We start from the raw sequence: 23,536 nt of genomic DNA, 5'->3' as shown, positions 1-23,536 counted from the left end.
AGATCTTCAAGAACCTACTTTTGATATTGCTTTCCTATTCTAGTTAGTAAGAAATATATATATATATATATACATGCTAAAAGGAGGTACTTAAAGTATTACAATTCATTATCCATAACTACAAAATTACATATATATATATATATATGTAATTTTGTAGTTATGGATAATGAATTGTAATACTTTAAGTACCTCCTTTTAGCATGCAAACTAGAGCTTATAAACTTCAATATTTTCTTATAAAATAACTTGAAATTTAAATTAGTCACTACATTTTATTTTATGTTCTTCTTATTGCTTAAATTATCTTAATATTTTATTAGTATGCTAAATTAGTTAGGTTGAATTGATGTGGTGAGTATCATGAGATTATTGATGAGATGAAGATTTCAGGTAAGTTAAATTGATGTTTGAGATTCGATTGATTAAGTCGCTTTGAAGTCAACACTTAGGATCATGACATATTAAAAAAAATCCCTTGTTTTTAGAAATCATGATTTGACATGTTGATTATAAGTAGAAAATTTAAGATAGTTACACTCCTTTTATTATTAATTTTTTCCACCGAAAAAATATAATTTTTCCATATTCTTTATTTAATAAAAACCAAAAGAAATAAGAACAGATGAAAAAGAAAATTCATGATTGAAATAATGATACGAAAGACATATCTTCTAGTTAAAACTCTTTTATTTTATAAACGCGCTTTGGTTTTTTTTTTACCATAATATTTGTTTTTTATACAACATCATATCATAATGATAAAAGAAAGTCCTAATTAAAAAATTAATATTATGATAACTTCAATTCACTTGCATTAAAAATATATAAGAACAATACATTGCCGATACGTTGGTGTGGGGGGCTTTTTGGAAGTGCTACCAAACTCAGCTTGACTCATCGGGTTGATATGGAGATGACCTAACCCAGGCTCTTGCCTAGTCTAGACTTCAAATCAAATTGGATGTGAGTTAATCTAATATGACCCAATCAACTTAGGTGTTCAAAAGGCAACCTGTCAAAACTCATTTTAACTTAAAAAATTAAGACAATGTCGTTCCAACTTAAACAACAACATTTTTAATTGACCTAGGCCAACTTGAGTTCACCGCCCTTAAACTCGTGTCTCAAGATATGAAAGTGGTTGGGTTAAATAAATTTATTTTTTGGAATTTCTTATTTAATCATACAATAATAAAAATAAACATGCACAAGGAAGCAATTGAATAAAATTTTTGAAAAGAAAAATTATTTTCACCCTCCTATAGTTTAGTTTTTTTTTTTCACTTTGCCTTTATTTTTTTAGAAATTATAGTTTATATTCAAAGAAGTTTTTAAGATTATATAACAATTTACAACCTCACAAAAAAAATTCAACAAATTAGTTTAAATTATTTACAAGATTTTCATTATATTCTAATTATTATTTAAAGAACCCTTGAGTGTTAGCATTATAAGATCATAAGAAGGTCCAATGTTATAGTGGGTTTTCCATTAATGAATATGTCTTTCTTACTAAAGAGTATGACAAGAATAACAAGATATATAATAGTGAGGTTTGTGTAAAGGTTTTAACTTTCAATTAATTTGAAGTTGATTATTATAGCAAGTTACTAAATGTTATTGAGTTACGATATCATAGTGAGCAAGATATAATGGTGTTATTTAAACATTGTTGATATGATATTGATAGATAAATCGGAGTACATCCTCATCATGGTATAATCAAAATAAATAAAGGAGGCATACTTCACAATATCAATGATGTTTTATACATACACTTTTTCCTTTAGAAATGATCATAATAGAGTTTTTTTTATTGTGGTTTCAGGTTTAATGTTGAAAATTATTGGCATGAAAATGCTTGATGTTGTTGTCGTGTATTTAAGTTGACTATAAGATTATAAAAAGGAAAAAAATAGTGAATAGCTAATAGAATTGATAATGGATGTGTAATCTCATCGAGAAATTACAATAGACTTACGAAAGGTCAATAAAATCACCGATGAATGTGCAATTTCATTGGAAAATTGAAATAAATTTGAGAAATAACGATAGGATTACGGATGAATGTGCAATCTTATTATAAAATTACAGTAGCTTTGAGAAATTGACAGAATTGCCAATGAAATAAAAAATAATAAAATTTTCATTTGCAATTCCATCAGCATTTGTTGACATGTTAATAAGCCGATGGAATTTTTATCGGTGAACATAGGTTATAATATGATAGTTCCTTCTCTTCCCATCTCATCTCATTTTCTTATTGCAAAAAATAATAATCATTGTCGTCCCTGTCTCTCTCTTGTCATTGCCCTCGTCCCTTTTCTCTCACTACTACCTAGCCTCTCTCTCTCTCTCTCTACGGGTAAGTTTCTTAATCCTCATGGAACAATTTATTTATCTCTTTATGATTGTTTGTGTTTTGGATGCTTAGTTTTTTAGTGGACTTGATGTTTTAGGTTCTTAAATATTATGATGATGGATTTTTCATTAATGGGTTTTTAAATTTCATTGAAACATGGAAAAAATTATAGCAAAATGTTTAGGCCTCGTTTACACACACACACACACATACACATATAGAGAGAGAGAAGGATTGGGCCAAAAAAAAAAAAATAGGAAGAAGAGAAAGGGAAAAAAATTATTTATAATGGGTGAAGAGAAAAAAAAATGTGGGTTTTTGGATTTCCTCACCAATATTTATTTAGATTGGAGTTGTTTTGAGGTATAAGAAGGTTTCTCCTCCATTAATTTTATTTTTATGTTATGTATTTGACTTTTCCTAATTTGTAGTAGATGTTAAGAGATAGTTATGTGATGTGATATTGAAAATTGATGATGGAGATATTAATTAGGAGGACATGGTTTTGTGATGTTGTTATGAAAATGTTAATTGATGATGGAAATGTTAATTAGGGGGTGGTTATTGTTGTTATTATGTGTTAATTGTAAATTGATGATAGAATTGTTAATTATTACATTATTTTGTATTGCTGTTGTTATGAGAATTTTAATAGATAATGGAAATGTTAATTCTTAAAATAACCTAATGAAATAAATAACTTTAATACATAACTTATATTGAGTGGTCTATCGTCTATTCTGCAATAATTTTACTAGAAAATAGTTATTTTAAAAAAGGGATTCCACTTTTGTTTTCTACGGTACACGAGCCTCGATCGATATCATATGCATTAGGTTTCTCTTCATGATTAACACCTAAATTTACAGCACAGTCAATAACACCATCAACACTACTAAACCAACTGTAATAGTATTTATTTTTAAATTTTTTCTCTACATCTCCAAAATATAACACAAGTTAACTCTGACTTTCAATGTAATAAACTCATACGACATCCCACAATATGCAATGGTTAAATGCATGCATTTTTTCTCCTAATTAATAACAATATAGAAAGAATGAACAATAAGTAATTAGTTTCCGTCATCAATTAACATTCTCATACAAACAACAACACAAAATTATGCTTTAATTAATGTTTTCATCATCATTTTTCAATTAACACATAACAACAAACACAACTATCGAATTAATATTTTCATCATCAATTAACATTTACACCATCAATTTCTAATTAACATATAACAACAACCAAATTAATATTTTCATCATCAATTAACATTTATTAAAATAATTGACTTTGTGTGAATTTGTTTTCATGTTTACAAATATTAAAGTTGTGTGTTTTACGACATGTGTGATGAGATCATCATTTGAAAAACCACTATTTTAATCGAGTCAGCTTTAAGATCATACTGAATAGATGAATATGGTAGATATTTGGTGGAGACTGTTTAAGGTAAGATAAAATATATTTATTGAGTTAGTATATAGTTTTTTTTTTATTTTCAAAAAAACTAATAAATATATGAATTGACAATGTTGGGAAAATTTTGGTGGGAAAAGGGAAAACAAAGGGGTGTACAAAGGGTGTTTAAGGACAGTGTAAGAAAACCACAATATAATTAGATAAGTATCAAGTAATTAGCAAATTTTATATTAGAAATTGTAATCCTAAATTTCCTAATCTTATATACGTTTAACCAATTTTTATGGACTAGGTTGGGTGATTTATGGTAAGAAGCCCATAAATATACATAAAAAGAGACGACTCTAATGACATCGTGGTATGAGAAAAGTATAGATCAAGTCATGTCATATAGGATAATTGGGTAAAGTTTTAAGACTTTATGGCATAAAAAAACTTTAAAAGATGCTTGTGACTCGGGTTGTAGAGCCAAAATAAAACAACACAAAGTTCGGTGAGCAAGCCCACTAATGGATCACATTCATTTGTTAACCATGCAAAACATGTGGTAAGAATTTTTTTTTAATTTTTAATTTATTGTTTATTTGTTAGAATTTCTTACAACTTATTTATTTTGTAGGGACAACAACTTGTATGCGAGTCTACTCTGATAGAGTTATGTAAGGAAACTTGTATAATGAAGACAGATAAAGGGAAGGAGGTGAAGAAGTTTGTATATAACATAGTGGAAACATTGTAATTTTTTAAAATTCTCATAATTTTCTTAATTCTTTTAATTATAATTGACTTGTTTTTTTATTTTGTAGAAAATATATAACATCGTAATGATTGAAAAATATAAAGAAGACACTTCCACTCATCCTTTTCATGATTCTTAGTTGTGATTGGAGGCTTGGAGCAAGATTTGAAAGGAATTAGGTTTATAGAAATTTATTTATGCAAGAGAAAGTACATCAATCTTTATAATATTTATGATTTACACACACACACACACACACACATATATATATAAAAGGAAAACTAATAAAAGGTTTCTTTTTTTATGATTTTTGTACTCTTTCTTTTTAATTCTAAGTTTTATTTCTCTCTCTTTAGTCATTAATTTAATTCAATTCTTTTAAGAATACAAATGTTATTTTTCATGATTAATTAAAAACAACTAAGGAAATCATTAGTTCATTTGTATCAAATTTGAAACAAAAAAAAACAATCATAACAAATTGGAAAAAAAAAATCTTATTTTAATTCTTATAAACAAAATTTTGAAAAAATAATTTTTTTTTTTAAATATAAATAATTACCAACTAGTTGTCAAATTTTTTGCAAAAGCAAGTAATTTTGGTTTTTGAAAACTGTAATGATATTTTTTGTGATCCTTTTTTCAATAAAAAGAATCTTACAATAATTAAGTTTATTCTGTCTAAAAAAATTAAAAATCAAAATAGAAAATAAAATCCATAAATAACACCAATAAATAATACCAAACAATTCCTAAAATTTCCTAACAAGGTTACCCCACTAAATCCAAGCTTTTCCAAGGCTAACAATTAAGCTATAATTTTTAGGATAGATCATCAAGCATATTTGTAGAGATATGGGATCCTCTAATGCTTAAAAAATAATAATTTGTAAGGAGAATATATCTTTAAAGGCTATTTGTAGTGTGTTTGTGAAAACTAAAGAAGACAATAAATTTAAATGTTGTGAAAGAAAGTAGGTTTGTGTATTGAATGAGTTCTCTTGCTTACATAGTGTTTCATATGAGTTTTTGTTTGGTATTATGGTTGCTTTTGTGGTTGTGTTTAGTTAATATGCTTTTTTGTATAAGATTTGATTGTAAAATTACTTAAAAGGACACACACACATATAATGGCAAAAACATTGTTGTTTTATAATTATGATTACATAACGAAATAAATAATTCTTGTACATTAATAAAAGTTTTTCATTGTCCCATCAAACTATTTGCAATTCCATCGCTATAAAATCCATACGTGAAGACCTCTACGATCCCTGAATAGCTGAGTGAGGTATAATATCAGGTAAAAAGTCATCTAGAATGAAATTAGGATTGCGATCATACTCGAAAAAAAACCTCATCATCTTGCGATCTCCTTCTAGTATAGTTATGTAGTGCCATTGATGTAACTATAATCTTAACTTGTATTTTATATGGATAAGGAGACATGTTTTGCAAAATTCTACACCTCTATTTCCATACTCTAAAAGAATGTTCTATCACGTTACGTAGTGATGAGTGTGCACGATTAAACACTTCTTCCCGGCCACTTGGTTGTCCATGACGCTTAAATTCTTGTAAGTGATATCTCTCGCCTTTATAGGGACCCAAATACCCATACTTATTGGGATATCCAACATCAACCAAGTAGTATTTCCCTATAAATAAGAACAAAATGCTAGTTTTTTATAAAACTAAAAAAAATAAAATTATATGCCTTTATCTACCAAGTCTTCAATTTATTTCAAATCACAACCTTTTGGTGGTTTTAGAAATTTTATACTACTATTGTCAATAGCTGATTAGTACTTAAAAGTGCATTTTTATCAAGGTTTTATATCATCATTTTGCACTTGAAGTATTAATAACTCCTTAATTAAAACATGTTTTATAATAACAAGTCTAATACTATAAAATACCTTAATAAATGGTAAATATTCATCTAAAATGTAGGCCTATCACATAAATCAAAGGATTGATTGATGAATTCAATTACTGAAATTGTGAAGATAAAAAGAGGGTAAAGCTTAGAAAAGTGATGCTGGTTCAGTCCAAACTGGAACACTGTTCGGTAATTGGGTCATATCTAGAGTTGTAGATCTCGAATTTAGGTCTGCTTTATATGGATGGAAAGCTAAGACGTAGGTCTAAAACATTCATGGGAGTGCAAGACCCAATTCTGCTATTTGGAAGTCCAAATCTTAGCAACAACAAAGAAGTCAGAATCTGTCCTACGGCCCAGACACTGTTCAGTGTTCAGCCCATATCTTGAGTTATAGAAGTCGAAATGACCTTAATTTTTCTTTCCTGAAAAGCTGAGATAATTTTCTAGAACTTTCATGGTAAAGTTGGTTCAAATTCTGACGTTAACAATGATGTTTTGTTCAAACAAGAAGATAATGATTGTCACCAAGTCAAGATGTGGCCACCCACTCAATAATTATTCATCAAATCAATAGTTCTAAATTTTGACCTATAAAAGGAGGCATTTGCCATACATTTAGGCATCTCGGTGTTCAAATCAAGATCATGTTCTTGCTCTCTTTCTTTATATTTTTGTAATGCTCAAGTTTTATTTTATGTTATATTAATCTCTTGTTTATGCTTTTCATTTCCTTTCCTTTACTTATATAATCATGTTCTTATCTTGTTTATTTATGTTTCTTTCTTTCATTATGTTTAGCTAAATTTATTATGTGAAGGTGAAAAGGTTACACTAATGGTGTAAGAATAAGTATAGTATAAATTCAACATGGACTTTAATGCTTGATACTAACATGTTTTATATTTATTATTTTGCTCAGTCTTAATACCTTTCTCGTTAAATAGTTAATCTAAATTTGTGTTGAACAACCCTTAGTACAACAAATACTTGACACTTTCATAGCCCAACTGTATGGTATAACCGACACTTGTGCTATGGAAGGAACTTGATTTGTTGTTAACATAAGTTATCACCATGAATACTTGATAATATTTACAAGTATTGGCATTATTCAAATAAGATAATTAATGTAATCATGTTAACAATTTATAATTCGATTGGAATCTCCTTTGTGTGTGGTTTCCAGTTGAGTAATAAGAGTTTATACTATACTTGTTTGAAATACCATTAGTGGATCCTCTAATCTTGACATTTGTTTTTATCATTGTTTAATCCTCACATTAATCTTACATCTCAAAGTCCTCTTTATTACTACTACTACTACTACTACTACTGTTGTTGTTGTTTATAATTTATATAGTTAACCTCCCTGTGGTTAGACCCCGATCTTGTTGGGTTATTTATTACTTCGACACTCCTGCACTTGGAAGAAGACATCAATCTTTTGATCGTGTCAATAGCCTCAAGAAAAATACGTATATCATGTCATTGTATTCCCATCCTACCCACACAAACATGAATTGCATGTCAAAAATACAAGCGGCCATGACATTTTGTGTTGGTACGCCTTTTCTTCCAATAAATGGAATTTGATTATCAAATGATATACAGGCACGGACATGTGTGCCATCAATTGCACCGACACAATTCTACTAGCCAAAAACAATTAAGTAATCATAATCATAATCATAATTATTTATAAAATATTTCATATTCATTTAAACTACTTAGTTAAAAAGAAATTCATCTTACCTTAAAATGTGGCATATATCTTGGATTCATTGCAATTTCTCTTGGTGTGCTCGTAAATTATGGAACTACTGGTTTTATGACTTCTATAGCAAACAAACATAATGATTTCAGGACTTCTTTGAAACATCTACTAACAGTTTCACCTGAATGTTGAAATCTCTCATGCACTTTCCTATTTGACGCCCTTACTACTATTGTAAATAGAGACATTGCCACATTTTTAATAACGCTCATTCTTCTTGAAGGTTTTAAGCCATGATGCATTTCTAAATCATTGCATAGACTCAACAAAGTGGTTGTGTCCATCCTAAATATGTTAACACATCATTTCCAATGACATCTTAACACCTCATTCAACCAACGTATCCCTGTGTTGTATGAGACCATACATGGTTCTTTGTGCATATAATTAATATAATACATGTTTATAGCTTCAATCATGTATATAATTAATTTATTCATATCAAACTGCCTCCTTAAAATAAATTCATCATCACCATCACTTTCATCGTCACCGTCATCATTGGCGCACGTCTCCCGCGCGATGTCGTTTGGTGATTTTTTGTTGCTTGCTTTGATTGGTTCTTGGGAGTCATCACCTAGTATTTAATTGAGGGCTACTAGGAAACTCAGGTGTGTTGGTCTTGTTAGAGATTCACGTGTAAGGGACTGGTTGTGGTTAGGGAAGGTATTAGCACCCCTAACACACCCTACCTGAGGTAAGCTGCTTCGTGGCTTTGATGTGTTAAAGAGGTTTTAAAAATTTTATTTTTTTTATCGGATATTAGAAATATGACTTACGTGTAAGTTCAGAATTCTTGACTGTGAACAAATCAAAATATTAAATTCTTTTTTATTCTTTGCAATTTTATCATAAATAAAAACAATATCCATAAAACAAATACAAAAACACACCCATACACTTTTACTATATTTTTTCCTTTTTTCTTTTTTTTTTTTACACACTACAAATTATACAAATTCAAAAAGCAACGAAACACAAATTACATTAAACACTTTAAAAATTACAAAACAAACCCCTAAAAATCCATAAAAGTGTTAGGAAACCTTCTAGGCCCGTATGAACAGTGACAATGCATCTCCTACACGCGCCTCCGCCACTGGTGGTGCGTGGGTTCACGCGCCATCGAGAAGCCAACAAACTAGTGGATCGGGAACATCTTCTTCTTCTCCATCTTCCTACACTAGCGGTGAGGGTTACTGTCACCTGCAAGAAAAAAATGCACAAACAACATTCGGTTTTAATTTTTCTTTCCTTTTGTTTCTCTTCTTCTCCATTTCGGATTTACTTCTCTTTATAGATCGATTCTTTTCCTTTGCTTTCCTATTCTTCTCTGTTCTTGGTGGCGGCAAGACCAATGTGGGTGTTGCCGCTGGGGAAAGGGACAGCGAGGGGTTTGGGGGCGCACTATGTTGTGTGTCTACTTCGGGGTTGGGTGGAGAGCTGGGAGACAATGTGGATGACGTTGATGGCTTTATGGGCGTGCTGCTGGATGGTTTTCACTCTCGTCAGGTGGTAACGGTCTGTGATGGCTGCGGGTTGGCTGAGTGAAGGGGAGAGAGTTAGGTCAAGTTTAAAGAGATGGGGGTGGTTGAAAGAGTCGAGGGGTGGTACTGTCGGTGGATGTGGAGGTTCTGGTTCGGGTCTATAGAGGATTGTCAGTAAAGGCCGGTGATGGGGCTGTTGATGTGGGTGTGGCGGCAGTGAAGGGGAGAAGAAGATAGTGAAGGAGAGAGAAGGCCATGGGGGTGGCAGCTTCTGGAAGAAGAAGAAAAGGGTTTGCTGTGTTTAGGTTTTTTTTTTTTTTCCTTTTTTCACCAGGGGGTGGCCGGTTGCTTGAAAAAGATGGGTTAGGGTTAGGGTTTTTTTGTGTTTTTTTTTCTAATATTTCAAAATTACCCCCCTTTTTGTGTGTGTTGAAGACCAATATTTATAGGCAAAAATATTGTTAGGTTTTCATACTTTGTCTCTCAACTTCTTTTTTTGTAAATTTTGATTTTTTTCTTATTTTTTGTATTTTTCTTATGAACATCGACTCGAATAAGAAAAATTGGTGATTTTAAAAATAAAGCTTTAAAAGTTGAATGCATTCTAAAAACATTTAAAAATTTAAATTCTTTTGAGACGATGCTAAAAATTCTAAAAATGATGCAAATATATTAAAAAACATATTTTTTTTTTGGATTTCCGATGTTTTTCTCTATTTTTGGATTTCTCTAAAAATTTATCAAAACATGGGTCAAAATTGGGTTGCAACAATCATCATTATTGTCGTCGTCGTTGTTGTTGTCGTTTGCATCATCGTCATCTCTAGCATCACTAACTAAGGTACCACTACCTTCACAACTAGGATAATTAATATGGTCTATAATGCGATTCATTACATTATCATAATCGTCATCAAAATCTTCATTAAGTATGACATTAAACTGTGGATCATCCATATCTTCAATTACATGTAAATTAAAAAAAAATTATATGTTGTTAATAAAATACTATAAGTAATTAAATATCATTCAGTTAAAGAAAAATAAAATCAAAGAGTTGGTGATAAATCATTTGTTACATACCTGTAAAGTAAAAAAAAGAAGGTGTTCCACTTAGTTGTATCAAATGCAATTGAGAGGTTTGTTCTGAAGGAAGTTATGTCATTGAAAAACATGAAACACACATCCCTCCTTATATAGAAAAATTTAAATGATGTCTATGTCTCTTTTGAATTATTTTGCTTTCAAAATAATTGTATTCTAACATATATAAGCTGTAAAATGAACATATATAGGTTTTTTTGTAGGTAGAATGTTGATACTTTCACGTGATCCAATAAAGCTATTGTCCTATTTCAATTATTCAAGATGTTTTGGCCATACTGTTTTGTTTCCATTACTCTACATTTTTATCCCTATATGTTTTGAATTTCTGCACTCTGAAACCATCATATGCATCGTTTTCATTTGCAGCTTCATCTTTAACTTTAGTACCATTTATTTTATGCTACTGTAAATAGTTATACTCATAATTAATATTACATGTTTACATTGACTTAAATAACATCTACCTAATCAATGCAATAACACGACATACATAAAATTAAAAAATAATTTTTTTTGAAACATAAACTAATCTCTAAAATATGAATTCGAATAAAAAAATACATGCAACTCAACAATCTGATAACTAACATAAAAAGTCCATAAATACAACAACCAATCTCAAAAATATGAATTCAAATAAAAAAAAAATACACGCAACTCAATAGTCCGATATCTCACGTAAAAAGTCCATAGATATAACAACAGTAAAAAAACTAACTGCAATGGATATGTCCATATCTCTTAACACGAAATGTGGAATAATACAATAACTTAAACGAACTTTGACAACTGGAAACTACTCTTTTCAAAATTATCATCACTTTATTCTGCAAAAATAAAATAAACATGTATAAATAAATTATCGATCATGTCAAATAAAATCACACAAAACATTTAGCGAGCACTTTACTATAGTTAATTAATTAACATTTAAGAAAATGAAATCATACCATGTCAGCTAAGCACGTTTACTTCATGCATACATTTGTTGCAACCATTTCAACTTCTGTTCAAGATCACCCATATTGTACCATATTTCTCTTTTGCTTCTTAAACTAAGATACTCCATGGCAAAGTCGTGAAAATCATCATCAATTGAAACTCCAGGAATTGAGTGGATCTAAGCCATCACCTCGAGAATACTTTGGCCTTCCTAATCCATATTCAAAGAAGTTGAATCACTCTTAGTCGACATACTCTCAAGTAGTTGATCCCACGTTGACAGTAGCTAAACACCAATTCCAAACGTTTTCTTCTTTCTACCTCGAACCTCAGAAAGAACTTGTTCTTTTCTTTTGCCACTGCTCTTTGTGTTACTGCTACTTGACATATTCATCCCACCAACCATTCAAGACATCTTAGTGTCTAAAATTAGAATCCCATCCTCCTTTGAATCACCGCTTTCTTTTTTAAAATCAAAACCATCAATGTTGGCTTTACTTATGCCAGGATTGACATCATTGCCATTAAGTATTCATGATGAAGGAGCCCATTCAAACTCTCCAATTGCGACAATGTTGGAATACATTCTGTCAAATTTATTCTTCAAAGATGGTTCAATACTATTTTGTCTGAATTTTTTGGCTCCTTTAATTTCTTACATATAATAAGTACAAGTAATTAATGAAGGGTCATGAATTGAAATTGTTTTTTGAATTTAATAACAAGAGATGAAATTGTTAGGATGATGAGGAATTGACTTGAATTTTTGCTTTCTATCACTTATTGCTAGCTGAAATTGTTCCTAATTCACTACTCCAGCCAACACAAGTTTTAGAAACCAGCTTTGTCCATATCCTCAAATCCTTTTTTCATCCATCCTTTTTGTTTTTCAGTTGTATTTTATTAAATACATGACCAGTTTATTCTTTGAATGATGTTATAAGAAAATTCCACCCCATTTTATTAAAATGAGTATTATGTCTCATTCCCATATCAATGGCCTTAATGCATATATATCACAAAATATATGCAACATTTCCTTTGTCCAAACAGCCTTATCCAAAGATTTAAGACCATCTATGATATCTTTTAAAACATTTAACAAAAGAAAACAATCAATGATATCAATTACTTGGAGGGACAAATAAAACTGTAGATTCAACCAATACAACAGAATAATCTATGTTTTTTTTTTTTTGTTTGTTTTTTTTTATCATGCTTGCTTGTTGGTGATTCCTCTCTTTAGTTGAAATTGCTTAAGTCAATAATTATTTTGGACATATTTTTCAGTTTAAGCTTTATGTTTTGGAAGACATTTTTCAATTTTGTAGTTCCAATCCATATTCAATGAAACATCTATTTTATCGTATTATGGTTATCTTAAACAAGTGAGACTGGGTTCATCTCTCAACGATAGAGATTAAAGCACATGAAAACATATTCTCTATTTTTCAATCCAAGGCAACAAATACAGAACAAAGGTTTTGCAGGACAAACAAAAGGTCTCATAAGGCAATATAATTGAAGTAGGCCTCAATTAATTTCATTGCAATATTCTAGCCTTGCATCGCAGGCTACGATTAACTACAGTTATCTGGAATTAAAATTTTTCAGGGAAGCTTATGGCTAGGCAAAAATCACAACATTTATGTTGAAAATGGCTGTAAAAAAGTGATACTATAAATCTAAAGTTCAACATTACATGGGGATTTTTGTGCAAACAGAGGATGACAGAAATTACTCTGCTCATTAACGTAAAACGGATCAAGCAAAGCACATATGAAATAACTTTTCCCCTCGGTTAATCACACAATTACTAGGATTAAAATTTGTTATAAAAAAATGCTTGTAAAGAACTCTGCCGTTTATCAGATTCAACAATAATCAACATGGATGAATCACATTGTTTCTAATAAACAAATGAAAAATCAAGCAGCAATAGTGTAAACTAGTAGACGATCAACTAGGAAACCGATTTCAACACAAAACAACATAATTACGCATAATAAACATATATCATGAAGTAGCACAAATTTTAAATTTAAAGCTAAATAAAAAAAAATTAAAGATGGAGATAAGGTGGGAACTTACGGTTCTCTCTCTCGTATGAGTTTTCTCAGCAAAGATCTGCTGCTTTTTTCTGCAAACCGAAACTATATAGACCTCTTAGTAGAATTTATATTGGTGAAGGTGACAGATCTTCGTTTGAAAGAAAAAGGGATAGAGGGGAACATAACAAATTCATTGTCGTTTAGGAGACGAGAGAAGGCAACAGAGGGGAACAAGGATGCACTCTCTTTGGCGTCTAACTTTGGGAAATAAGGGTAGGATTTTTACATATTTGAATAATGGAGTCTCTCGGGTTGTTTTTGAAAATTTTTGCAATGGTTTCGTTGTCTTTTTGTAAGAGATGAGAGAAGGAAATAGAGGGAAATGATAAATTTTGGTAAATAGCAGGATTTTTCCATATCAATGGAGATGAGCTCTCGGTTTGGGAAAGTTTTGCAATGTTAATTAATTTTGCAGTGTCAATGAGAGAGAGGAAAACACGACCACGAGAAAAGCAATTGGAAATTGGTGTTCACAAACTGAGGTTTATCCTCAGTTTCGGGTGGGACCCATGTGTAATAAAAGTGTGGTTAATATTTAACCAAACACTTTTTCACAACGTTTGTTTACAATCGCAATCGCAGCGCCAAACACCCACTTATACACATTAAAATAAATCAACTTGCATAAATGGAAGGACGAATATAATAAGGCATATTTAGCCTAGTTTAAGGGTAATTATATGGAATAATAACCTATAATGAATGATAATATTCTATTTGGGATAAAAGACCTTGTCACAATTGTCCATTAAACCTAACCATATTTAATCTGACAATCGTTATTGCATGGACTCACTTGTGAAGGGATGATGTATTGACCATAGAGATGAGTGGCCTTTAGCTGGAATTGGAGTAGGCATTCTTGGATACAAGGCTCTAGGGGGGGACTCTCGAACCTATTTTGAGGGAACCAGGGTGCTTAGATAGATTGGTGTTCTTGGATGTTGTGCCTGCTAGGCCATTTTATGCTTTTTTATAGACTATGTTTCCTTTTTATACCCAAACATAGGCTTCTATTTGGGTAGGTAAAGGATGCTCAGACAAGACGATCCACTAAACTTATAGATTAGGCCTTCTAATGACGCGCTTGATTTAGGCCTAAAGATGAGGTTGTTAAATTTGACATGTCATCTCCAAATAGAAGAAAATTAATCAAACTTAGAATTATAAACTAATGAATTATAAGTGAATTTTATTTATTTCTGTGTTTTTAGATCAAACTATGGATAATTTGTTTTCAATGGTAACTATATACCAATTTTATTTTTTTTAAACTAATGTTTAGAGATGGGCATTTTCCTTGCAACACAATCTTAAAAATTTTAACTTGATCCTTGGAATTTTCATAAAATCTCAATTTGATCCCTAAAGTTTTTTTTTTTTTTTTTTGCATTTTCTTTATCCTTGTAGTTTTATATCTTTATGTTTTGATCTTAAAACTTTATTTTCTTCATTTTTTTAATCACATGATATTGAAAGAGGAAAGAGAAAGTGACTAAAAAAGAAGATAAAAGAGAGAGAATTAGGTGACCACATTCATGCTAAAAAAAAGATAAATCTTGATGTTAATGGATTTGTTCTTGATAAGGAAGTTTAATTAAGATGGTTTTGACCTCTAACTATAATATAAAAAGTATATCAAGGCCAATAAAGTTTTTTTTTTTATTCAGTTCGATGTTCGATTTTTAAAGCGGTTAAATGGTGTTTTAAGATTAAAAATGAGGTTATTAAAGTTATTATAACTTTTAGGGGCATTTTCATATGAAAACAAGTTAAAAAATTGAGTTTAGAAGATCTGAAAACTAAATATCTGTTTTTTCTGATCACCGATATTAATATAAAAAATGTACTAATATATGGTATGTCATTTCTCCCAAGTAGATAACATGTCATCCATCTATTTTAAAAATTAAAGTTAGGCGCACAAGCCTAGTTGTCCATGCTCGTATATAATATTTTTCCTTTTGAACCAAACCTATGACCTATCATTTCACCCCTATACATGTCTAGCCTTCTTTTTAAATGGCCTTTCACCTTTTGTTTTTTTATTTTAATTTTTTTATAAATATAATAAAATGTGATTTAAATTAGATTATTGAAATGATACATAAAAAATTAATTTGAATATGATATTATTTTTTAAATAAAATTAGAGCTTTTTTTTTAGTAATATTAATAATTATTTTATGAATAATTATATATATAACTCGAACTATTGATTTGTTTTTCTTACAATAGAATAAAAATAACAACATAGACATTAATTTTTATTTCTTGGTTAAAAATTACTCTATATATCATAATAAGTTTCTATATTAAGAACCAAGCTTCTAATAAAAAAATCATTGTTTTATATTACAAATTAGATGAGAATTATTATAGGATAAAAGCATCACATTTTCTCCACAAAATGGAGAAAAAATGGTTAAGTTGTTTAGAATTTTAAATAAAGTCATTGTTGAGAATGTTCTAAATCCTTGGAAAAAGCTGACAGCCCCTTGGGTTTTTTAAAATCATAAATTAAAAAAAAATAGTACAGGGACTAAATGTATATAAAATAAATAGTAGAGGCACGAGATTACAAGAAAAGAAAAAAAAAAACCCTCTCAAAGGCGAAACAAAGCAAGGGTTTGTAGAGGCAGGCAGCCTTCAGCTCCTTCTTTACTTTTTGAATTTCAATGGGTAGTAGCAGTGCTGTAGAGAAAACGGAGGAAGAGCTCCAACGAGAGATCGATGAGCTCCATCGCCAACAACGCCAGGTTTCCTTCACCTTTTCCTTTATTAAAACCACTTGTACCTTTATGTACAGCTAATTACATGCCCAAAATCTTGTAGATTTCGGAGCGCCTTCGTGATCCTCGGGGACTTCGAAGGGGAGGCTTTTCCTCCGCCGCCGCTGCCGCCCCTCGAAACTTCGCTTCTAACGGTGCTCGTCATCGCGGCTTTGTTCGACCGGTATTCTAGTTCTTTCTGTTCAACGAGTTTGTTATTTCTTGGTTTTATTTATGTATTTATTTTCTTGAGTGGTTGGGTTTTAGGCTGATAGGAACGAGGCAGAAGATCAACCTCCTGCAAAAAGGCGACTTTTATCTGCTGTTGTTAAGGTAGACGCGAAACCATATACATTGCCTATGTATATATTTGGTCATGTTCTTGGATTCTATCATGTCGAAACTTTCTTAGAATTGAATCTTACTTGCAATCCGGGATTGAAGGTGGAGGAGGATGGAGAGATCATTGAGGATCCTGCCAGAGCAGAGGATGTGAAGAAGCAGCAATTGGCTGAGGAAGGAAATGTTGACCCTGCTAAAGGGACTCTGGCTGATGGAAAGCCTACCATGTTAAGGCAAAGTGGTTGGTCTAGGAGAGATGTTAATCAAAGAGCAGTGAAGAGGGTAACTGCGGAGTCTTGTCTTGTTGTGGAGGGTGTTTTCAGTGGGTTCGACTCGTAATTCTTTCGTTTTGTTATGATTGTTTTCTTTGTAGGTGGTTGAAACTCCAGTGATTGAGCCTGTTCCAAGGGTGTTACCCAAGAATCAGGATCCAAGCTTGGTTAGCAGAAACAAAAGAATGCTGGGGCAACTTTTAGGTACTCTGGAGGTATGTGTAAGCTAGCTCCTGCCTTCTGTTACTTCTATGGATTTTGACTGAAATGACCAGAGTGGAACTTAATTGTGTTGTATGTTTTTTTTTTTTTCCATGACTTGAATTATGCTACATAATTTTTTTTTAATCAATAAAAACTATAATCTTCTGAAAGATCTCATATCTAACTAATGGTCAAAGTGAGTAATTTTTTACTAGTTGAGTAATTAATATGGGTATTGAATAAAAATAAACTTTTGATAGCAGATAAACATTATGGTATGTGCATAGGAAAAAAAGAAATATACATTCTTTATGGGACTGGGAGCATCTCTTGGGATGATGTGTTTTTTCAATATAAAAGGCAAGACATCATTGGATATATGATAGCCCACAAGAGATTACACTAGAGATTAGGGTTTTTTGTTTTTTTATACAGTACTTGTGATTGCATTAATTTTATTGCTTGTGGGGTTGCCATAGGTTAGTGAAAAGCATATATTTTCTAGAATAAGCAAGCACTCCTAAAGCTTTTCTATATAAACTCTATCCCTAAAAAATTAAAGGTTGAGTTTGAGTTAGTGGTGGAAATTGTAGATCTTGATACTTGATCTCTTGAAAAGTTCAGTCTGCTAGTTTCTCAAGTCTCTGGCCTTTAATAATATGCACATGAGTTGAATGTTAGACCAAAGGACGAAGAGAAGGAAGCTAGGGTTTTGAAAAAACCTGAAGCTGAAAAAGGTAAAGGGAGTGCTGGGTTATGCGCACAGCTAACTAAAATGTTGTGCGATGTTTTGTGTTGTGGTATGAGCATGGGGAAGAGGTGTGCACTTGCATTAATTTATGGTAGGTGGACATTAGACTTACTTGTATGTTGGTTTGGATTGTGATAAGCTTTGGAGAACCTATTTGCTCATTTTAAGTGTTGAATTTCATACTAAACAAGTCTTTCAGATGTATTTGTGATTTTATTTTTTGAGACTTTGAGTGTGACACACAAGGCAGTGTGGCAAGTGTTTAGTTGTTGGAAGTGCAAAAGTAAGTAATGTGTGGAAGCTGCCATCAGTATTTATTTCTCCTTGCCCTTAAAAAAAGAAAAAAGGAAATCCAGATTGCCAATTTGGTTGATACCAAACACAAATTTACCATGAATCAATCCAGATCATGGTTTTCCTGGGGGAGCTTGATCCCAGTAACAATGGTATCTAGGAATCTTATGACAGGACCAACTAAAACTCCCATAGCTAGCAACCTTTTGAAGAGTTTTTAGGAGATACACATCTGAAGTTCTTAGCTTAAAAATGTATTTTCTCATTGAGGAATCCCTGAAATTTAATCCTATAATATTTATAATAAATATAAATAGGAACTTGCTTGTAATGAATAGCAAAACAAGATAAAAATTAGAGTAATTTTATGGTGCTTAGGGAGTAACTAGTGGTATATATTAGTTACTCCTTGTAATCCACTTTAAAAAAAGAAGATAGATAGATAGATACAAGGAGAAGAGATAAATCTTATGGAGATATTCTTATCATTTTTAATGGGTTATGAATTTTATTCTCTGCTCCTTTTATCCATCTCTTTCTTTAAAGTGGGCCCTAGAGAGTAACTACTAGGATACCACTAGTTACACCCTCTGGACCATAAAAGTTTTCTAAAAATGATACTCTTTTGTTTACCCATGTCATCAAGATTTATAATACTCTTTTAATTTTTGCCAAAATATTTCTTTACAATGTTTGGATTATCAAATCTGTTATTATCTTCTTCTTTCTTTATGTGTGGTCCATTATTACTTATTTTCTTCTCTATTTTTGGTATTGTTTGAAACGGCTTCAGAAATTCAGGAAAGAAGATATGAAAATTTCAGGCACTGAAGCATTTATACAAAGGTCAAATGCCTTGCAAAGAGTGAGTATATCTGCTCTTATCAATCCAGCATTTCTGTTCCTTTTTTAATCATTTTATGTAAACTAAACCTTAATCACAAACTTGTTTGCCTGGCTAGATGAATACTTTCCTCTGTTATCAAATTTCATACTCTCTTAAAAATCTGAAAGTCATTTTTGACATATTACAAGTCTTTCTTTGAGGGAAGCTCAAACAAAGAAAAGCAGATCTCATAGTTAGAGATTGTATCATGGGATACAGCTCTTTGGCACCTCATAGAATGACTAATAGGTCCATGGTTTTGTTGCTGTGAGACTCTGGAAGTTTCCAAAGTATGCATGCATTACATTTGAATTTTCCCCCTTTTTTCTAATGTGGTAAGGCTCTTTTTTTTTTTTTTTTTTTTTTTTTGTCATGTTTCATGCTATATTTTTCAAAGTCGTTTTTGGCCCTGCTAGAGACAAGTTTTAATATGTTGAGATTTAACTGGTTTTGTGTGATAATTGAATGTCTAAAAACTCTTCTCAGGCTGAACAAAAAGCACGTGAAGAAAGTGAAAGGCTGAGGCAACAAGAGCGTGAACAAATTGCTGAACAGAGGAAGAAAGATCTGGTTTGTTCTTATATTGGTATATTGTAACTTGTATAGGCAAAGCCTTTAATTGTTCTTTTTCTCTGCATGTAGAAACAATTGATATTTTCTCTCTTTTATTGTACTTTTACTTTATCAGACTCTCAGAGCACGCATTGCTGCAAAGGCTGAAGAAAAGAAGTTGGAATTGCTGTTTCTTCGCTGGAGTGAGCACCACAATAAACTTAGCAATTTTATAAGGTACACCATCCATTTGACATAAGCTCCTGTTCTGTGCTGCTAACTTCTCCCAGTTAAGCATTATTTTTTTAATGTTTTCCTGTGTATTCTTCATCTCCTGCAGGTTATTTTTAACTTTGGTCCAAAAGTGTCCATATTCACAATTTTATTGAGACGAAGATAAGTTTCTGTTCAAGTGCATAGTAGTAGTATTGAAGGAACTGGGCCAGCGAATCTTTACTGCATCTTTGCAGGATCTTAGGGGAATTATGCTGTAGTTTTGCGATAACTTTCAACTCACTTTGATTACTTGTGGGATCTGTTTTTCAGGACCAAGGCAGAACCTCCGATTTATTATTTGTATAAAAAGCCGTTGGAAAAAGATGCCACCTTACTTGACCAGCAAAGAGAACAGGTGAGTTGACTGGGACTTTCCCAGTCCCTCAGCCTATTGATTTATGGAGAATGATTTGGATGATAATGTTACAATTCCAACAACGATCTTCTCCAAATTATACATTTATGTGATCTGTAGATCTTAAACCAGGGGTTGAGATTTGGATTTGTAATTATGGACTATTCCCTCAAGATTTGTTTGATCTGAATTCTTTCTGTTCATCTCTTCTCACAAATTTGTACATCAGGCATTTTTAGAGTGGAAAGCTGCTAGGAGAGAGGAATTATCCGAATATCAGAAGCAGATTGGGGATCAGCATCTTGGTTATGTGGAAAAGGAGTTGGAGAGGTGGCAAAATGCAAGAAAAGCAAGGAGAGCAAACAATGATGCGAACTTGCAAGAAACAATGGACAAAGAACTGGATACCCACAGGCTTGAGCATGGTCCCAAGACAAGAAAGATACCTGGTGGAAGCAACAATGAAGACGAGGATGACGTGGAGGATATCAATGTCGGGGAGGATGACTTGATGGATGATGTTCTGGTGGTTGATGATAACAGCAGGAGGGTTGATGAGGTAGCCCAGCCAGAACCCAATGATACCAGCCCCCCCTCCTAATCAGTAATGATTTAAGGCATCATGTTGCGTTCCTTATATCAGGTTATTCTGTGGCTTAGTCTTTTTTGCTCTGTATTTACTTGCTTTTGACTGGCTCTCACATTGTTTATTTATCTCGTTAATGTTAGATCGTCATGGTTTTTTTGTATTAGGATAGACTGGTTCTCTTGTTTCCCTTTTGATAATGGACTCCCCGTGTCTCTAGAAATGGTGATTTTATTTGGTTTATTTCCTACAATCCAATGCGAAGCTGTAGATGAATAATTGCATGCAGTAAACCTGGATTTGAATTGACTAGTTTTGTTTTCCTTCCTAAGAGCAAAGGGCTTCCCTTGAAGCTTTAAAGTTATCTTTCCTTTTTTTCTCTCCTTCCACTTTCTCCTCTCCCAAAACCTTAGTTTGAATTTTCCATGATCATCTGGTATCAAAGCTGTCTGAACTGATATGCGTCTATTTTGGTATAATTTTCCATGATCATCTGATATCAAAGTTGTCTGAACTGATATGGGTCTATTTTGGTATAGTGCTTGGATTACTAGATTGTTAGGTCAAAACAATACCATTTTGTTCTTTAAAAAAATTGCTTTTATTGATTCGGTACGGTTCAATCAAGTTGTGAGTTAACTTGTCAAGTATTAGGTTTGGTTAGACGAATGTCAAAACTAGTATAATTTAAAACCTAACTAGAGATAGATTTTTCAGGTTGTCTATTTATGACTAGAATTTAATAGCTATATCTGATATTTCTTGACCAGGGCCTGGAACTAAATTGATTCAAAAAAAAAAAATTGAATAAAAAAAAACCGTAAACACAAAAATAATCATTTATAACAAGAGAGAGGAGAGAGTTGTGTATATAGATATATTCAGTTTGTGGCATTTCTGTTATTCTGTCAACAGTTTGAGTTGAAAATAGGCAATTTGACCACGTGGATCCATGTGAACCGCCTTCTTTCGGCGTTACCCAAAACTTTTCTTGCACCTTTGTGCTGCTACAGCCTAGCTTCATTCTACTTGAGGGGAAAAAAGTCAAATCTTCTTTTCTGAAGTATTCAGTATTTGGTCTCTTGTCAATGTGCAAGCAGGAAGCAACTAAAATACTAGACCTAGTTTAGATTATACTTGATCGGCCCAATTTTTTATTTTTTTTTTGACAAAGAAAAGATACTTAGCGCTGTAAATGTGTTTTAAAAAAGAAAAGCCGTCAATCGACCTGATTAAATTAAATAAACTGATATTATTTAATTAGAAGATGAAAAAAGAATGAACATAAATGGATTGAATTACAAAAAAAAAAGTTAATCGTGATAGCTTGAACAAAAATAATGCTTATCAAAAGAAAAAAAAAAATGACAGATCATGTAAAATGATGGGAAAAAAAAATTTATTTGAGTCAATTTAAGTTAGCATGTAAAATCTTTAACTCAAGTCATGAAGTTAGGATAACTTAATAAAAAGCTAAAAAAAAAAAAAAAAACAAAGCTATAATTACCAACAAATCAAATGTAGAATAATAAAATTAAAAAAAAATCAATTAACAAAATGAATAAAAAAATACCTAGCAAATCAAGATAAGCCTACCAAACCCAGCACCCCAAATCATGCAAGCAAAACGAGAAAAAAAAACCTATGAAGCTCAATTGTAAAACAAACTCGAAGGCCAAAACCAAATTTTTTAAAAAAAAATCCAAAAAACTTGAGTTAGATCGAGTTAATCCCATTAAACTTGTGATCTAGATCATAAAATCAGGAATAATTCTATAAAAAAATAAAAATATATATAAAGATTGATTTTATATATATATATATATAATATGTAAAAAAGCACAATGAGACCGGATGTAAAAAAAAAATCATAAAAAAAAATAATTTTTTTTTAAAAAAAAAATATTAAGCTGAATTAACTTTTATAACTCTTGCTCATCAAATTTGAATTTGAATTTGAATGGGCAGGTTTAATAACATTACATTACATTTTACCATGACTGCTAAATTGACAATGAAACAGAACAATAAGTATCGCATTACATGACAGTAAATGAATTGTCCATCGTCGCTACTACTAGATAGACAATGGATTCTTAATTTTAATCCATTGAAGCTTCAACACTATAGTACCATTTGTGGAGAGAAATAAAGTTCTCATTAATATATTGAGTTATGTTTGTGATGAAAATGGTCATAGAATCAATGAGTGAAACATAAAGGTTATAGTTTTTTTTCTAAAATCTTCTTAAGCTGCCGAGTCAACAATCTTCCCTTTTCTTGGTGAGTTAATTAGTTGTCTCTCTCTCTCTCTCTCTTATGATTTGAATTATAATTTTTTTTAACTAAAAAAATCTTTTTTTTTTTTTTTTTTTTTGCTCTCAAGCTTGTGAATTGGATTATAA

At 31.3% G+C, this 23,536-nt stretch overlaps 1 protein-coding gene across 1 annotated transcript; it reads left to right on the top strand.

The window, feature by feature from the left end:
- Positions 1-16,439: 16,439 nt before the first annotated feature.
- On the top strand, positions 16,440-21,297 carry LOC118040228 (uncharacterized). The gene is given in 12 exon segments (XM_035047119.2): positions 16,440-16,601; positions 16,678-16,797; positions 16,881-16,946; positions 17,058-17,237; positions 17,329-17,442; positions 19,270-19,341; positions 19,849-19,932; positions 20,051-20,151; positions 20,218-20,276; positions 20,279-20,330; positions 20,428-20,545; positions 20,775-21,297. Coding segments are annotated over 12 exon segments (1,419 nt in total). The 5' UTR covers positions 16,440-16,520; the 3' UTR covers positions 21,147-21,297.
- The last annotated feature ends 2,239 nt before the right edge of the window (positions 21,298-23,536 follow it).

This window comes from Populus alba, chromosome 1, assembly GCF_005239225.2.
Source record: "Populus alba chromosome 1, ASM523922v2, whole genome shotgun sequence".
NCBI classification, from domain to species: domain Eukaryota; kingdom Viridiplantae; phylum Streptophyta; class Magnoliopsida; order Malpighiales; family Salicaceae; genus Populus; species Populus alba.
The sequence above is the reverse complement of the archived record's forward strand: the minus strand, read 5'-3'. Positions and strand labels throughout refer to the sequence as shown.